Here is a 15945-nt window from a genome sequence, read left to right on the forward strand (position 1 = left end):
GGTAGGAAGGTGAACAGTGCTGGGCTTTGCACTCAAGAGGAAAGTTAAGTTCAGATGCTGCTCCTGAAGCATGATGGATGCAAATGTTCATTTTTTTTTCTCTTCCCAGAAGCCAGAATCTTGTATTACAAGCTTGCACAGAGATTTGAATAGTTATAATTAAGTTTGATTCCTATACTGCATGATAACACTGGCAAGCACAAACATTTATCGGGGCAATGCTCATTGTAGATGGGAGTATGGGCATTGCTTTATTTAACCCTCACAACACCAGTCCTTGGGAGAGAAGACTTTCTATATGAGCATGCAGTAGATATTTAAAGAGCATACCCCACTTTTATAAATGGGTAAAAAGCTGTATACTGCTCTTCCGGGTATAGAAACCCAGGCAGAAAGAGGTTTATTATTTGTTCATATCACAGACTTGGCAAGATAAGCAACCCAAAGTCTCACCTAGAGAAAACAGGAACTCTTTTAGTCTTACCTGACTAGCATTTAAGCATGTTAGGTAATAGTGAACAGAAGGAGTCCTCGTCCATTAGAAGTAGACCTCATGGAGAAAACATAGAACACTGGTGCCTTGGACATGCCCAGATGAGTCACAAGGGAAGACACACAAAGAAAACTAGGAGGAAAAGAGTTGGGTTGTCAGTCAGCTTCTCTTTTGCCTCCTTGCCCAAAACAGGGGTGGAGTGCAATGTCAACATCTGGCCCAGATGCTTCTTCATTAATGATTTGTGTCATCTCTTGTCTTCAAAGTCTTTCCCATAACAGTGCCTTCTTACTAGCAACCATATTAGACATCTTCAAGGAGTTCAGATAACATGTAGGAGTTGTTGGCTAGTTAGACTTAGCTATTTAAAACAGCAAATCAAGTAATTTGTTTTTAACTGTGGAGACTTGGGTGCCATTGAGATGGATGGCTTCTAGTTGCTGCATAGGGTGGCATTATAGTCAGTGGTGATGAGTGGTGTGTGGCATAAAATGTCAAAAAGAAGTAAGTGATTTGATAAAAATACCTAGATGCAATCAGCCTGACTTATTTAATTCAACGCCTAATGACTGGAATCCTGTCACCTCTTGATTTTCAATTACATGGAGTACCGTGCCTTGATTATGTCTGGGCAGACTCACCTCTTAGTTCGGTGGCATTTAGGATACCCCGCGATGCAGGTGATGGGTCTCATCAGGATACTAAGAGCTGTGTGCCTTCTGGTTTCCCCACAGCAGTTCTGCAGAGCATCCTGGGGCCTCCAAGCCTCCGTTAAGCTCCTCCAGTATGACATCACGCATCTTGCTACGCCAGCAACTCATGCGTGAGCAGATGCAGGAGCAGGAGCGCAGGGAACAGCAGCAGAAGCTGCAGGCAGCCCAGTTCATGCAACAGAGAGTGCCCGTGAGTCAGACACCAGCCATAAACGTCAGCGTGCCCACCACCCTTCCCTCTGCCACCCAGGTGCCGATGGAAGTCCTCAAGGTATGTGAATGTTGCCCTTGTGTTTGGACTGAGTCTGTCCCTTCTCCACACGCTATGTGTCGTATTCACTGGACTGTGTCTCTGCTTGTCTTGGTATTAGAGTCTTATTTATAAACATCATGTCCAGTGGTTCCTATGAGGCTTTGTCTTTTAAAAGAATGATTTGAACTAATTGTAAATGTTGTAGCAACCTGGGAATGGCAGAAATGGTCAATGTCTTTATGACCAATCCCAAATGGGATCTTGTGTATGCTATAATGAAGAGCATTTCTCTACCTTGCTTTCGGAAATGGTTTCAAGTGTAAGATTTATCTGAAAGAGGCCTCTTCTAGAAACTTGTGCGTATGTATGTTTTCATAAATGCTTTCCAGGGCTACACTTTTAACGTTGCTCTCCAGTTAGCAAATCCTGCTGGCCCTAGAAGCTAATTGTTTTAGAAAGTCTCTTCAGAAAGAAAACTGTGGTCAAGCGCTCTGTCTGTGCCTTAACAACCAGACTTCATAATCCTTTTACTCAAGTGAGCTGTCTGCTTTCTCTTTGATTTCTTGCTAGAGTGGAAACTGCAGGAGCTTGTTAACGTCCTTCCATCAGGGACACATAGCTTCCTAATTACTAGAGGAAGTTGTAGCCACTCTGAGCATAGACCTCCATCTCCCACATTGTCTCCCAAGCCACATGGGGAGTTGCCTCGTTTCATAAATATTTCAACTCGTAAATATGACTGGTTCAGGAAAATCTAGAAGTAGGGAAACTTCCTTGCTTTTTATTTATTTATTTATTTTTTTACCCATTCACCTAATTGATTCATTCTGAAGAGGCAATTGTTCCTGGTCATTAAGCAATGTTGAACTCCTCAACCTGCACATTCATTGTTGGTCTTTTACTTATATCTTTGTGCTCAGAAAAAAAAGTCCATCCATCTCCCCCTACTTAGAGTTTCTTATTAAAGTCAACAGGAGTGATGTGCTACACCCAGGCTCTGTCAATGATCTTTTCCCTGAGGAAAGGGATTCTTTGAAAACCAGCTTTAAAGTAGCACGTATTTATTTACAAAGACTTTAAAATTGAATGACACCATTGTGGAACTCTTGGGTAGAGAAGCCAGTTGAAATTTTGCTAAAGCAGAAGCGTTGCAAAGGGTTTAGCCTAAAATTTTAATTAAATATGACTGAAATTCTGAGTAACGCCACAGTTATGCCTTTCATTCCTCTACCACCCCATCTTTTTACTTAGAATAAACTGTACATGGACTCTCCCTGTTCTGCCTGAGTAGAATGGATAGTCCCCATTTAATTGTTGTTTCCTGTTTGCAGGAGTCATTACCATTTTGTTTATACTTTATTTAAGCAGTGTGACTTTTATAATAACAAGATGCAGAGGAGTGTATCGGTTTTATTCACTATAATCTCAAGTTTTTTTTAACTGAAAAGCAAATTTTAGGCGCGGTGACATGGATTTGAGCATAGTGGTTTACACCCAGTTTGAAGGTAATGCTTAATACTGTATTGAGGTATATTAAATCGAAGTAGATTTTCCTATTAGAATGGTTATATGGGTTCATGGAGAAATTACCACGAAATGAATGTGTGGAAACATCATTTCAATGTTATCTAAAGTTTATATAATTTCTAAGTGTTTAAAATGTTATTTTCTTGCCTTGTTACAATTAACATCTAAATGAAATAATTTGAATAATTTATGTATTTTCCCTTATACTCTGTTTATCCTGGTAACACTGGATTGAACTGCAGTCTCTCCCACACTAAAGAATACCAGAAAAATGCCCCAAGTAAAAGCAAAAATAAATGATTAAAACTAAAAGACATGACCCGCCCAGAAGTGCCATTGGTTAAATGTCTCTGTCGTGTTCAGCAGTCATCATCTCTGTTTACCCTGAGAGTGTTTCTCCTTGGGCTGTATAAGAGAGTCAAGTGTGTCCCCTAAATGAGAAGGACTTGTTAGGCTAACCTTCTGAGGGAGCTAATAGCTGCCTAGACAAGCTTTGATGCTTTTAAGTCAAAGACCAAACGAAAACAGAATTTCATTCATCTGAGGTAATATTGTAAGACATTCACACAGAAATGTTAAGGCAAGTTTCCTGTTGGTGACTCCTTATCAAAATAGTTTCATAAGCTCAGTGTACGGAAATACTATGAAATGCTTCATAGAAATGCATATGGTAGCGCTCTCCTTTTTTTCTATTGTGACTTCTAAATCATATAACACAGTTTCCTGAAGTAAACGGTTATAGAGAAACAGTTGATTTGTTCGATCTTGGACCATTTTTGTGAATATATATATCTTCAAAACATTAGTGATGCGAACATAAGCTAATTGCATGCATTCTGATGTGATGTATTACATTAAACACATTTTTTTTCTGATAGTACAGCCTCACTAAAATATTGATTTCATTTTTAAAGCTTTAAGTGCATACCCTTCTCAGTGAAGGCAGACAGGTGCTGAGGTGGAGAGTGCCCAGTAAGTCTCTCTATTTCCCACCGTGTTTGCTAGAACATGCTAGAAGAAAGGCCACAGTTTAATCTTCACGTGTACACGCGCGCACGCAGTCCTGTCTCCAGTAACCCACTATCGATGGGTTGAACTACTCATTTTGACAAGGGAAATCAGCCTTTTCAGGTTAATCCCTTTCCTTGGCAGCATTTTACTCAAACTACTGAACTCTGTGAAGCATGGTTAAAAATTGTTGACATCTGAAAACTTAGGACTCCTTGGAATTTGTATTAGAGAGTGGAAATTCCCATAATTTCTTCCTCAGTACTTGGCCATGGCTCATGAGGTGTAGCCTCAGTATTCTATATTGGTTTCATTAATTTCTGCATTTATTCCTCATATTAATTTTCATGTTGGATGATGTAGAGTGTTGGGTCTTATTGTAGGTATTTGTGCATTAATGAAGTGTTGACTTGGTTTCTTAAGAACAACCTAAACAATTTGGGAGGGTAACTCCAGCATGCTTCTCTACCATAAATAGTGCCACTGTGGGTGCATAATAGATTTTTCACAGTTGTGAACATACCCGGTATTTCAAATTGTGAATTAAAAGGAAATTTACTAAGAACTGTTTCTGGAACACTTTCTTCTGTATGGAAGGCAAGCCATACAGAACTGAGGCTTGAACTTGATGTAAACAAAATCAGAGTCACCAGGGACAACCTTTAGTCATGGTGGGTCTCACAGCTACAGAAACATCAAGGTCCTGACCGAGGACTTGGTGTTCACATACTCACTGAGGCTCTCCTGTCCTTGGCTCATCTGTCTATCTTTAACTGACTATTGGAGCAGCTGCTCCTGCGATCTGAGACTGTCAAATTCTTTAGATGAATTCCCCATTATTGTCCCCATAGACCCGGGCAGTGCGGAGCATAATAATAGTTTATAGTTTGTGTTCATTTCTCTGTTGGGAAACTTGTGGCTCCTGTCCCGCTCGCTCCCTGCTTTCTGTTAATTTAAGAATCTAAAGGCTAGCTCTTCTTCATGTTGTACATTGTTTTCGAGAAGGCGTTGATAGATGTAAAAGAGTTCATTTGATGCTTTATTGCCTTAGTATATTTCATTTAGTTTGAAGGAACTAATTTTTAATATTTTTCTGTTTTTCTAGATCATTTCGGGAAATGGGCAAATTGTTTACCAATTAGAAATAGTGCTTGCTGTCCATCAAACACAGACATGCTTTTTGCAGGACCCTGAATGTTGTAAACTGTGTTAGCCTGGGCATTTGTGGGAGAGGAGGCGGTTAGCTTATCAACACTCTGCCCATTTAAGCAGAAACTCTAGTGAGTGCTGGCTGCAGACTCTAGTGCACGTTAGACTAGCGTAGTAGTAGCTACATCCCAAACTCAGTATTTAACTTTTGTTCCTGATTTATTTAGCGGGTATTGATGAAGCTGTATCTCATCACAGTGGATGTTCAAGGAAAGAAAGACGTGGCCTCTCTCAGGTCAGCTTGCCTTGGTCCCTGAGTTGGGATCTGTAGCTATCCCCAGAAGATATGACCTGCTGTGTCTGAGTTCTCCACTGATTCCATGTTCATATATTTAAGCTGTCAGTCAGTGTGACATATATGGCCTGCACACCTTGATTTCAGAGAGTTTTATAAATATTGGTTCACTGGTGACTTTTGCATAAAACTGTATGTCCTCAAGACAGTGTCATTATTTAGAGGGAGAAGGACTCAGTTTCCTTCTACAAACAGCTCTTCCTCCCCTGAAGAGACACTTTATGTCCCTGGAGGGTCAGACTTGTTCATTGTCACCTCTAAGGGAACTTTCCTTATTTTTAAAACCCACTAAGTGATTTTTGGAGGTTGTAGTCTGTGCGTGTTAGCTTGCAACAGATTTCCACTGCAGGAGGTGAAATCCACTGGGAAACGTCTAAGTTGCCTTGCTTCCTGGAGGACCTTTCTGCCATTTCCCTTGTTACAGCTCCTCCACTGCCTTTCACGGGGGCACCGCTTAAAGACGTGGTGGGCAGTGGTGGGCACGTAGACATGACCCTGTGTGTATCTCTCTGCACTGTCTCTACTTTTGAGACTACACAATCCCCCACTCTTCTCTAGGCCAAGTGGGGACTCTCACTGTGTCTCCCAAGCCAGTGGATGTCACTGGTGTGCGTAAGTGCCAGCTTGCTTGGCACTCCCTGGGAGTCATTCATGTCCCATATTGGAAACCCCTGTGAAAGAAGAGTCACTGATGTCAGGGCTGGCCCAAGAAGGTATTCTACTGAGCTGTCTTGAGTGACGCAATCCAACTTAGCACAGGCCCCAAAGGGCAAGGTGTGCCATGAGCTCTTTGGTTCAAGTTCCCTTGGTCTCTGTCTCCACTGCTTTTGTGACGGGTAAGTAGTGATACAGTGTTTGCTGGACAAGGCCCTCCCTACTTGCATTTGTAGGCAACTATCCACAGTAAAATATCCAGCCTTACAAATTAGTTTGCATTTTTCTGAAAACATGGAAACATCAGCTCTAGTTACACTTTTACCTGGTAGTGTCAAGAAAAAAAAAATCCTTTTATGACCTCAAGGCCAGTTTTTTGTTTTGTTTTATTTTCTTTTTGTTTTTTTGTTTTTTAATGTGACCTGGGGTTCTGTTTGGCCAAGGGCTTCCATAGAATCTTGGATTTCTACTTGGCTTCTTAGATTGGGGCTGGTTGGGGGCAGCAGTGCATGGTGGATATGGGAACCTCACAGCAGCTTGTCTTAGAGTAGGAAGGTCTTTAGTTTGTCTCCACAAGCCACTTGGAGTTACTGGAGTCATCTTGTGGATTTATGTGAGAAGAGGTGCCAGCTTGCTGCTTTTCATTTTGTCATGACAAAGGAAGACACAGTTGACTTCCATCTATCACAATTCCCCACTAGTTGGGGTAAGGGCAGTATGGTAAGGAAATTATTAAGGCATGGGACTCAAGATGAGGGCCAGCACCAGGGTCGGGGGGTGTGTTTAGTTTAATGGACTCTGCACTGTGATAACTCTTTAATGTGACAAGGCCTGTATGTAGATGTACATACTCAACAAGGGTAATAGCTTCCTCTCAAGGGAAACTAAATCAGTTTTTGGATAGCAAGAATGTCCAGGGCTGGGAGATGGGTAACAATGCTTTCAGTGCAAGCGTGTAGACCTGAGTTTAAATCTGAGTTTAAATCCCCGGGACACGCATGCGAAGCTGGAGTGGCTCTGTGTGACTGTAGCTCTCGGTGATGGGAGGACAGAGACAGGAAGATCCCTGGACTTGCTGACTGTTAGCCTCGCTCCAGGTTCAGTGAGAGACCCTGTCTCAAGAGAATAATGCCGAGTGATGGAACAGTACACCCGACATCCTCTTCTGACCTCCATGCATATAAGAGGTATACCACATGACATCCACATATGCACATGCACGTACACCGCACACATATGCATCACGTTTTTAACACACACACCCTAGGAGCTTCAGGAGAAGATATTCAACCCCTCGGATGATGTGGCAATATATGAGCCGATAGCACATGTTTATCACAGAACTTCTGGCTGTGGCTCAAGACGTTGGTAGGAATTAATTTGATGACATAGCGGAAGGGCAGGACAACTTCACTGGCTTCTGGAACTGACTGTGGGCCCGTCTGGTGACAGGTTGAAAACGTGCCGTATTTTAGTTCATTATTCTCTTAACAGCTTTGTGGATATACAGGACGAGCACAGGTGGGGAAACAGGCATATGGGAATCACTGCTGGCCTGTGATCATGCTGTTGAGCCCACATCCTATGCTCTCTACTAGACCCCCACTCCCAGCCCAAGGGTGTCTCAACTACCACCAGGAACAGTGCTGGATAGTGAAGGGGGAAGCCAGAGAGAAATGGCAGTGGAAGCTCTTGGACTCAATACAAAGCTACACAGTCTTCATTTGGGATTAGTCAAGGCATTCTCTGTTGAATAATTAAATTTTCTTTCCTAGTCTCTAAGATACGCGAGATGTAGGAACTGACCGCGTTTTTCCTACATAAGAATTCTGTCCAGCCACACTAACCTCGATGATAATTTTTGGTTTAGGGATAGTTATCATTATGGGTGAAAGAGCATGTAACAGGAAGTTTCCTACAAAAGCCTCTGAAAATCCAAAGCTAGGATCATTTATGTTCTAAAGATCTCAGTGGCTCAGCCTGCCACAATTCATGTGTGCTCTCTGTCTCTGTAATTAATAATAGCTCTGTGTGGATATAAATGGTTTTTATACACTCCCTGTAGGAATTTCCCCCTGAATTTATGGTTCCATTTTGGTTGGTGGTGATGGTGGTTTCTCTTTCCTCAACTCCTCCCTTCAGTATCAGAATTTTTGCTCTTATTTTAGCACTTAAAGCCAGAACTTTAGATCTGCTTGTTTTCCTCTTTGCTTTTAAGTGATTGCCAGCTGTAGTAATGATTATATTATTGCACGAGAAGGTCGGCATCCCCTCCACAGATGTTGCCTGTTTCGTCTCTGCAGTTGAAGAAGGGCTAGGTTTAAAGACGACTGATAGATGTAAGCATGCCTTAGAAAAGGAGAGATTGTGGGCACGTGTAAGCACAATCTAAATTTAACTTCACCCTACTAAAATAAGTGGCTGGAATTTGTGTTAAAATATGCAAATTGGTACAGTGGCTTTGCTCAAGGTTATAGCTGCAATCAGTGCTAGAATATTGGCTCTCGCCCTGAATGTGTCTCCTTTTATTGCTTTTTTGAGTGTCAGCCTAAACTTGAACACTGTAGCATCCCACATAGCATCTCCCAACTTTCCAGATCTTGTTTATAATGCCATCACTATGTGAGAAGAAGATGAAATAAAACTTGGTGTATAGAAAGCACATAAACCAGGATGTAGTTAACATAGAATGGTCTAGAGAGAGTATTGCTTTAGTCACTGTTTAAAATGGATAACACCAGAAGATGGTCCAGGTGAGTCAAAGGCAAATTGTTCCTCCTGGAGATCTTGGGGATGTTGCTGGATTTGAATGTAATGCCAATCAAAGGCTCTGTTACAGTTTTCCTTTAAACTAGATTGGGGGCTTTAGGGTGATGGAATAATAGCTCAGTTGATGAAGTGCTTGTCTTGCAAGTGTTGGAACCTGAGCTTGAGCCCCGCACCCAGGCCTACAATCTCAACACTGGGGAGGCAGAGACAGGAGGATCACTGGAGCTCACGGGCCAGCCAGGCCAGCTGAATTGATGAGCCCCAGGTCCAGGAGAGACCCTGTTTCAAGATATAAGGCATAGATTGACAGGGGAAGACACTTGATGTCAACTGCTAGCCTTCACATCCATAAACATGTGCATGTGTAGCCACACACATACACACACATACATGAGACCCAGAACCTAGGAGACTGGGTGCATGCAGCCTTTATGTAGCTGAAGTGGATGCTTTTAATGCATTTTTACCTAAGAGTTCAGTGAATTGCTCTTCACCTGCTACTTTCTGAGGAGCACACTGCTTCTGATGGGTGGGTTTAGCAGACTCATGCACATCTTGTAGTTTTCCGAGAAACAAGATAAAAAGGTTCAGGGATCTGGGCAATTAAAAACGAACAGAAAGAATTTAATCACCCAGTTGTGAAGGATTTTAAAGAGTTGTAAAGAGGCCTAAAATAAAAGATACAATTCAGATTGCTCCCTTCCTCACCAATGGCGTACATAACTCCGTTGTAATCTCCTCTATTGGCCCTGGTTTTTATATAATTAAATTTTAGAGGTTGAAAATTTTGTTGAGACTAAATTAGAAGCGACAAACCAGAGACATTCCTGCCAGTTAGGAAAGGATTAACAAATTCTTATTGGCTAACTTACAAATATGTAACATTTTTCACACTGCCTAAAGGTGACAAGATCAGCCCTGTTTTTCTAGTGAACTAGTAAAAATTAGATTAATAAGTACCAGGCAATGAACCTTTTCTTTTGTCTTTTTCACCGCCCCCCCCCCCCCCAAAGAAATCTTACCTTTGAGTACTCTAGCTGTGGAGCTTGGCGCCTTAATTAGCCACATGTTCCTTTTACCTCCTGGGAAATAAGTACAGGCTAAAATTGGGGATCAAGACACAGACGTACATTGACTTAGCACACGCCGCCAAGTAATTCATCAAGGAATGTTGGTAATTAGTCCTGCCTCTTTCAACTCTTGGCTTATTTTATAAAACTGGTTGATTTAAAATAATGCCTGCTGATGTATTGCCCACGCGTTTTAGGATGGGGACTTGGCTCCTCAACAAAAGCGAGATTGTGTCCTGATGGAAAAGCGCCCTCTCGGTTTTGTGCTTTCACAGATTCTGAAGGTCCATCTCTGTCCCCTATTAACTTGGTTGCACATTCTTTTTATTTACCCCATTCAGCATTTCACAGGGCCTTCTCTTTTTGCCTGGGTGGAAAGAACGGGGGAGCAAACTTAAAAAATAAAATGCAAGCTCCCCGGGGGTGGGTGGGTGTAAGGAGCTTGTCAAAGTGTGTCAGTTCAGAGTGGTTTGATGGAATTTAATTGGAATCCTTCATCTGGTGCAAGCTGCAGTAATGATCTTGTATTGTTAAATGCTTGCTGATATTTATGGCAGACAGATTAATCTCGAAAGGTTGAGTTTCTGGGGTGAACAAGACCTTGTGACTGCAGCCTCAAAGCGTGTGTAGTTAACTATTTTAGTAGTACTAACCTGGATGTCAAATTCCCACACTAAGTGGTGTATTCACCATTATGCTTTGAGATGTGGCTCGCACTCAGAGCTGCTCTTGAAAATCTGGTGTTAGCTTGAGCCCAGTAATGCACCAAGTGACCTTGGACATTAGCTTTCCTCCTTGGACATTGGTATCCTCCTCTGTGAACCAGGGCAGGAAAGTCTGCTCTGGAGAGTCTGAAGATGTAAATGAAGGATCCACCTGCACAGTACCACTCATCAAGTGGAATGTGAGCCCAGCTTTGACTTCAGATCTTTGGGTGCTCACATGAAAGAAGGAAAAGAAATAGACAAAATTAATTTCAATGTATTTTATATTACCCAGTGTATCTAGAATATTATTATGTCAATATGAGAATTAGCCACAAAGCTCTAACCATTTTTTTCCTTATTAAGTCTATATATTGAGCATCATACTGTCCTCAAATTTGGGTACATATCTCATGTCTCCAACATATTATAGTTTGGAGACTAAATTTCTTCAGAACGACTTGATCTGAGTTTGGATCTCATAAACTTTACACTCAAAGGAGTATATCTATTTGCCAAAATTGTTTTACTCCTGTTTAAAAGATTTCTAGTAACTGGGCCGGAGAGATGGTTTAACGGACAAAGGGTATTGTCATGCAAAGGTGAAGAGCAAGAGTGGATTTTACTCCCTAGAATCTATGAGAAGCTACACAAAATAGCATGCATCTGGAATCCCAGGGCTCTGTGGGGAGGTAGGAGGTAGAGATGAGAGAATCCCAGGAAACTAGGGGCCAGGCAGCCTGGTGGTCATGGCAGTCAATAGCAAGAACCCCTGTTTGAAAAAGTTGGGTGATAAGAAGCAAGAATGGTGTTTTCCTCTTAGTCTACACTTGCATAACGACACGCACACACCTAAAGTCACACACCTGAGCACACTCACACAGGATTAAAGAAAAAGATTTCCAGTAACTAAATTGAATATTTGTTTCAATTTAGGTCTACATGAGATAGAAATCTCAGCTCCTTCTAAATTGGCCTCAGTCCCAAGGCTCAGTACGGCTGTGACCTTCGGTTTGGACAGCACAGATCTGAAACATTTAGCACAGTGTTGAGTACAAGAAGAGTCCTCAAGGAAGAACTCTGCTTTGTTCGTTATAATACATCTATAATATCTAGGGAGGGGAGACTGCTTACTTGGTAGAGTGACTGCAAGCATGAGAGCCTATGTTCAGTTCCCAGTACCCATATGAGAAGCTGGTCAAGGAGCATGTAGTCATAATGTAAAAGTACAGACAGACAGACAGACCTCTGGGGTTTACTGACAGCCAGCCTAGTCTAATTAGCGAATCTAGACTAGTATGAGACCCTGTCTCAAAATACAAGGTGAATGGTTCCTGAAGGACAAAACCCAAGGTTACCTCTGGCCTCTACACACACACACACACACACACACACACACACACACACACACACACGTGCATGCGTACCTACATACACACATGTACCTGCACACACATGAACATTTACAATGCAAGAACACATCTGCATACCCACATGTACCTTCACACTTTACAGTAACTTGTATTTATTAATCACTGAGCACAGTAGTTATTATCATCACCCTTAAGTTGCAGTCTTCACGTGCCACTATTACACCTGCCCATACAGACACAATTTAGTTATTAGTTTCTTTCTCATAATTTTGACCCAGGTTCACTGTCAACATATCATGCCTGACTGGCGTTTCCTGTTAAAAACAGCTCCTGTGGGAGAGAGCAGTGAAAAGACACCCTCCCCTGAGGTGCCAAGAGCCTTCCATTCAGACATGAGTGTGGAGGCAGCTCTTGACTTGTTAGTCACACATCTTACTCACGCGCTCAGTCCAGGTTCCTTTCCAACCTACACATGTCACACTTGCATAGCACTTACCCAGCCTGCTGAAGATGTCTGAAACTCTGGGAATGCACAAACATTCCATCAGGTTCTTGGTGTCGAGGAGACACTGAAGAATCAGATGAGTTATCCTGGTTTGTCGTATAATGAACATTGGATAATGGCTTGAGTTGCCCTTTACTTTGCGTGGAGTTTTATGTGTGATGTTTACTTTCTTTTGTCACTGAACTTTCAGAACGTTTTAAGGAAATTTCAGCACAGCCCCATAATTCAATAAAATTAGTTCTTATTCACCAGCTATCCAAGTTTTCTGTTCTCATGCTAATTCTCAACCATTTTTAAACCAGAAATAACTCACCTAACGTGATAATTTATTTTGTTAAGTACCTTCTTATTCTTAGAGCAAAGAATGAGTCCGTTATATTGGGATTAGTGCACTGTGGACAGGCTTGTGTTCTTCCTGTAATTCCAAGAGACTGCAAAGTCCCAGCACACTTACCAGCATGGAAGCCAAGACAACAGAAATGGTCCTGATGCTACAGCTTCAAGAAAGAAAAATTCTTCCTTTTTTTTTTTTTTTAAATTTCCTAGTTTCCTCTGTTGGGAATCGTGTGTGTGTGTGTGTATGTGTGTGTGTGTGTGTGTGTGTGTGTGTGTGTGTGTGTGTTTATTTATTATATAATTTATCTATTATAGCCTTTTATTATTTAAAATAATATCTAGCCAACCTTCTGGTCATTGTCAATTTCATTTCAGCTTCCTAGTAGCATTTTAGGTTTGTTTTAAAAGCTCAGAGCTAAATTTTCTTCTCGGTTTATTAATTGACACAATCTTGCTAGAATTCCTAAAACAATTGTGAACGTGGGCCATTGTGTTTGTTTTCTGTTGACACTTGGGACATCTCATATTCATAAAGAGAAGACAGACTGGCTGCCCTGAAGAGACGTTGAATATTTGTGAACACTCTCCTTTCTGGCTGACTCAAGGCTGACGCGCTTAGGGCTTCACTGCCAGCCCTGCCCCTTAGAATGCTGTCTGTATCCCAGAGCTTTCTGAAGTGTGTTCAGGAACCCAAAGGCCTTGCATCCCCTGGGGCCTCACTAAAAAGCAGATTCCCTCCGCCTACCCTACACCGTCTAGGCCACTCCAAAGTAGGTTCGAGTTTAAGAGTCGCTGACAAAGAAATCTGGAAATCTTCCAACACCACTGAAAAGATAAGGAAGTCCAGTCAACTAGGCCTTCTTCCTGAGCTTTCTGAGGTCCTTTTAGATGTAAGGATCCATGGTGACCCACCATCAAGGCCCCAAACAGAGAAGAGAGGGAAAGACGTGATTGAGACAAGCAGTGCTTCTGGAATTGACCAGCAGAGGCTGCAAAATCCCCACCAGCTGCTATTCAGGCAGATAAATCTGTTATATGCAAATCTGATTAAAAAATACAACAAACCTTTCAAATCTGGAGTAGATGACATGAGAATCATAAGAAACTCTAGAGTTCCTGTCTTAAGCTACAGAAACCAAGGGGCCTCTGAGAGCCGCAAAAAGCACACAGATCCCTTTGTTCACGGAATTTGTGAATTCTGCACAGACCTCCCATACATTCTCCTCCTAAATGCAGACGCTGTTGTGTTTAACAAAATACAAATCAAATATGTGAAGTGCATGATTCAGTTTTTCTTTTTTTCCCCCGAGGGTTTTTTTTTTTTTTTTGTTTGTTTGTTTCTAATCAAGGCAAACCAAAAGCATAGCACTTAATCAAATAGGAACTTGAAACATAGGCAACTGCTATGTTTTAAAAATTGGTAAAAACACCAGCGTGTTGCGCAGAAGGCCTAGTTGACTGGACTTCCTTATCTTTTCAGTGTTGTGGGAGGGTGGTGCTGGTCAACACCTGATGTCTTTCCTCATCATGTTCAGTCTTACTATTTTGATTCAGGGTCTCTGAACTGGTCCTAGCGCTCCTCAGGTTGTTTAGGCTGGTTGCCCAGTGAATTCAAGGAAGCTACCTGTCTCCGCCATCTCCAGCACTGGGATTACAGACCCTTGACCACAGTGCACAGTATCTTGTGTGGGTGCTGGGGAACCAGACTCAGTTCCTAATACTTACCTGGCAAATACTCTAGCAACTGAACTGTCTTCCCAACACCCAAGAATTAGAGCGGTTGTAGGTTTGTAGCAAAACTGAGTGAAAGGAACAGAGATTTCCCCTTTAGCTTCCTCCCTGACCTCCACCCTACACCTCCTCCCCATCCCGGTTGTCAGCATCCACTCAACCACAAGGTCCATCTGTAGCAGGGAGTAAACAAGCGTATGGGCGTATCATTGCTATGTCAAGTCTGTACTTTACATCAGGTTCACCCTAGTACCTTCTGTGGGTAGAGAAGAACATCTAGTAGATTTATCCATTTATCCGGGGTATCTTTCCACTGCCTAGGGATTCCACCTGTTCCTCTGACATAAAAAAGCTACTACTCCCTTATAGGAAACAGTCTTTTTTCTTAAATGATAGTTAGATTATGCTTTGGAAATCGACTTAAAGTGTGGATTTAGTTGAATATAACAGTCGCATTATTATTATATTATTATATTATTATTTTATTATATTATTATTATTATTAATTATTATTCTGGACAGCAGCTGGCCCTGGCTGCCTGCTCTCTGACATCAAGGGTCTTTCTACTGATGTGTGAGTATGATCAAATTGGGTGTTCCCTTGTCACTGGAGTGCTGACATCCACAAAAGTGTATTTCCTTCTTTTTCCCTTCACTGTCTCAGTTTTCTGCCTTCAGTTGTAGATCAGGTCACACAGCCAGCCTGACTTGCTCTCTGGAAAATGATTGGATCATAACTTTGGAAGTGTCAAAGAGAAAGCAGCGCTTTCTAATGCCGGAGTTCTTCAGTTCTTTGGTGTGGGGAGGACACATGCATTCTTGTCAGTATGGGTGTACATATACTTGTTTCTGTGTGTGGAGACCAATGGACACCCTGGGGTATTGTTCCTCGGAAACACGATCCATTTTTATTGAGACATGATCTCTTACTGACCTGTAGCTCACTGAGTGGCTAGGTGGGCTAGCCATCCAACCACATGGATCCCCTTGTCTCTGCTTCCCTGGCCCTGAGATCACAGAAGCATGCTTTTTATGTGGGTGCTGGGAATCAAACGCAGGTCCTCATGCTTGTACAACAAGCACCTTACAAGCTGAGCCATCCTCTCATCTCCCACCCAGGCTCTCGACTCCTTAATAGAGCTTTAGAAGATGCACATCTCAGCCGGGTGGCGGTGGTGCACACCATTAGTCTCAGCACTTGGGAGGCAGAGCTGGGTGGATCTCTGTGAGTTCAAGGCCATCCTGATCTACAGAACGAGATCCAGCACAGGCACCAAAACTACATCGAGAAACCCTGTCTCGAAA

General features: G+C 42.1%; 1 protein-coding gene across 2 annotated transcripts in view; it reads left to right on the forward strand.

Annotated features, from left to right (window-relative positions):
- The first annotated feature begins 1231 nt into the window (after positions 1–1231).
- The window catches only part of Mitf (melanocyte inducing transcription factor), an 83712-nt gene continuing 68998 nt past the window's right edge, over positions 1232–15945 (forward strand). The window contains exon 1 of one of the 2 annotated variants that reach the window (XM_059258270.1): positions 1232–1477. In XM_059258270.1, coding sequence (XP_059114253.1) covers positions 1280–1477 — 198 coding nt within the window. In that variant the 5' untranslated portion in view covers positions 1232–1279. The remainder of the gene's footprint in view (positions 1478–15945) is intronic. The other variant, XM_059258269.1, reaches the window with a different exon arrangement.

This window comes from Peromyscus eremicus, chromosome 3, assembly GCF_949786415.1.
Source record: "Peromyscus eremicus chromosome 3, PerEre_H2_v1, whole genome shotgun sequence".
Lineage (NCBI taxonomy): Eukaryota > Metazoa > Chordata > Mammalia > Rodentia > Cricetidae > Peromyscus > Peromyscus eremicus.